This window comes from Wasmannia auropunctata, unplaced genomic scaffold (genome assembly GCF_000956235.1).
Source record: "Wasmannia auropunctata unplaced genomic scaffold, wasmannia.A_1.0 LD336116.1, whole genome shotgun sequence".
Classification (NCBI taxonomy): domain Eukaryota; kingdom Metazoa; phylum Arthropoda; class Insecta; order Hymenoptera; family Formicidae; genus Wasmannia; species Wasmannia auropunctata.
This window is the reverse complement of record NW_012026774.1, coordinates 277,699-279,096: the sequence shown is the minus strand read 5'-3', so window position 1 is coordinate 279,096 and position 1,398 is coordinate 277,699. Positions and strand designations below refer to the sequence as shown.

General features: G+C 28.3%; 1 protein-coding gene across 1 annotated transcript in view; it reads left to right on the top strand.

Annotated features, from left to right (window-relative positions):
* LOC105448279 (zinc finger protein 525-like) overlaps positions 1-1,076 on the top strand; it is a 2,423-nt gene extending 1,347 nt beyond the window's left edge. The window contains exons 2-3 of the mRNA XM_011686783.1: positions 104-187; positions 767-1,076. Of these exons, the coding sequence (XP_011685085.1) occupies positions 104-187; positions 767-1,034 (352 nt within the window). The 3' untranslated portion in view covers positions 1,035-1,076. The remainder of the gene's footprint in view (positions 1-103; positions 188-766) is intronic.
* The last annotated feature ends 322 nt before the right edge of the window (positions 1,077-1,398 follow it).

Below are 1,398 nucleotides of genomic sequence, written 5' to 3'. Positions count from 1 at the left end.
TAAATTAACAGTAACTTTAACACAATATTGTAATAAAATCGTAATAATGCATATATTTTTAAAATTTTTATCATTTCTTTTAATTCTATTTAATCTCCTTTAGTTCGTGCTATTTGAAACGGAAACATGTTCAACATGAACATGAAAAGAAGAAGTTTGTGTGTGATCAGTGCGAAAAATGTTTCAGGTAAAAATGTTTTAGTATAAATTAACAGTAATTTTAACACAATATTGTAATAAAATCGTAACAATATATATTTTTTAATAATAAAACTGCAAACAACTGTCAAATACTATTGGAACATCATACACTCGAACAAAATGAACAATCGCATCATATACAAAATGAACATAAAAAGAAGAAGTATGTGTGTGATCAGTGCGGAAAATGCTTCAGGTAAAATTATCTTTTGTAAAAATAAATTAGCATTAACATTATGACAATATAATACTCAAAAATACAATTAATATCAGGCCGTGAGCCCAATTGAAAATATATTAGGAATCAGAACTAACTATAAGAATTTCTATTTATCAGAAACAGTGTACTGTGGAATACACGATTTCTGATGGATTGAAATTTCTACATGTATTCCTAATATTTCCTCTATTGCTTACGGCCTTACGTATAACATATATTTATATTATTAAGTAAAAAGTTTTAATATTGACGTAATAACGATCTACATATATTATTATAATTGATATTTATCATTGTCAGAACTATTATATGGATAAGACTACGTGATTTTTGTTATGTCAACAGTATCAAAGCGGATTTGGATCGTCACATTTTGACCCATTTGCCAGTGAAGGCTCGCAAGTATCAGTGCAATATATGCCAGAAGAAGTTTACACAGAACAGTCATCTTACTGAACACAAGCGTATTCATAGTGGAGTACGGCCTTATAAATGCGAAGTATGCTCGTTGAGTTTCCGTTTTTCGAAGTCCATGAAACGTCATCGAATGCTTAAACACTTTAAGAATGAAGACAAACATGCAAAAAATACACTACCCAAGAATACTGTGTAATAGTGAAAACTTCATGTGTGATTATTGTGGAAAATGCTTCAGGTAAAGTTATTCTCACAATCAGTAAAAATAAGTTTGCATTAACATTATTTCAATACTAATATAATACTCAATAATACAATTGTCAGGCCATGAGCCCAATTGAAAAAATATTAGGAACAGAACTATGTAAATATAAGAATTTCAATCCATCAAAAACCATGTGGACTACACAATTTCTGGCGGTTTGAAATTCTTAAATTTATTCCTAATAATTTCTCTATTATGCTTACAGCCTTACGTATATATAACATATGATACATTTATATCCTTGTGTAAAAAATTATAATATTGACGCAATAACGATATATTAATTGATCATTGT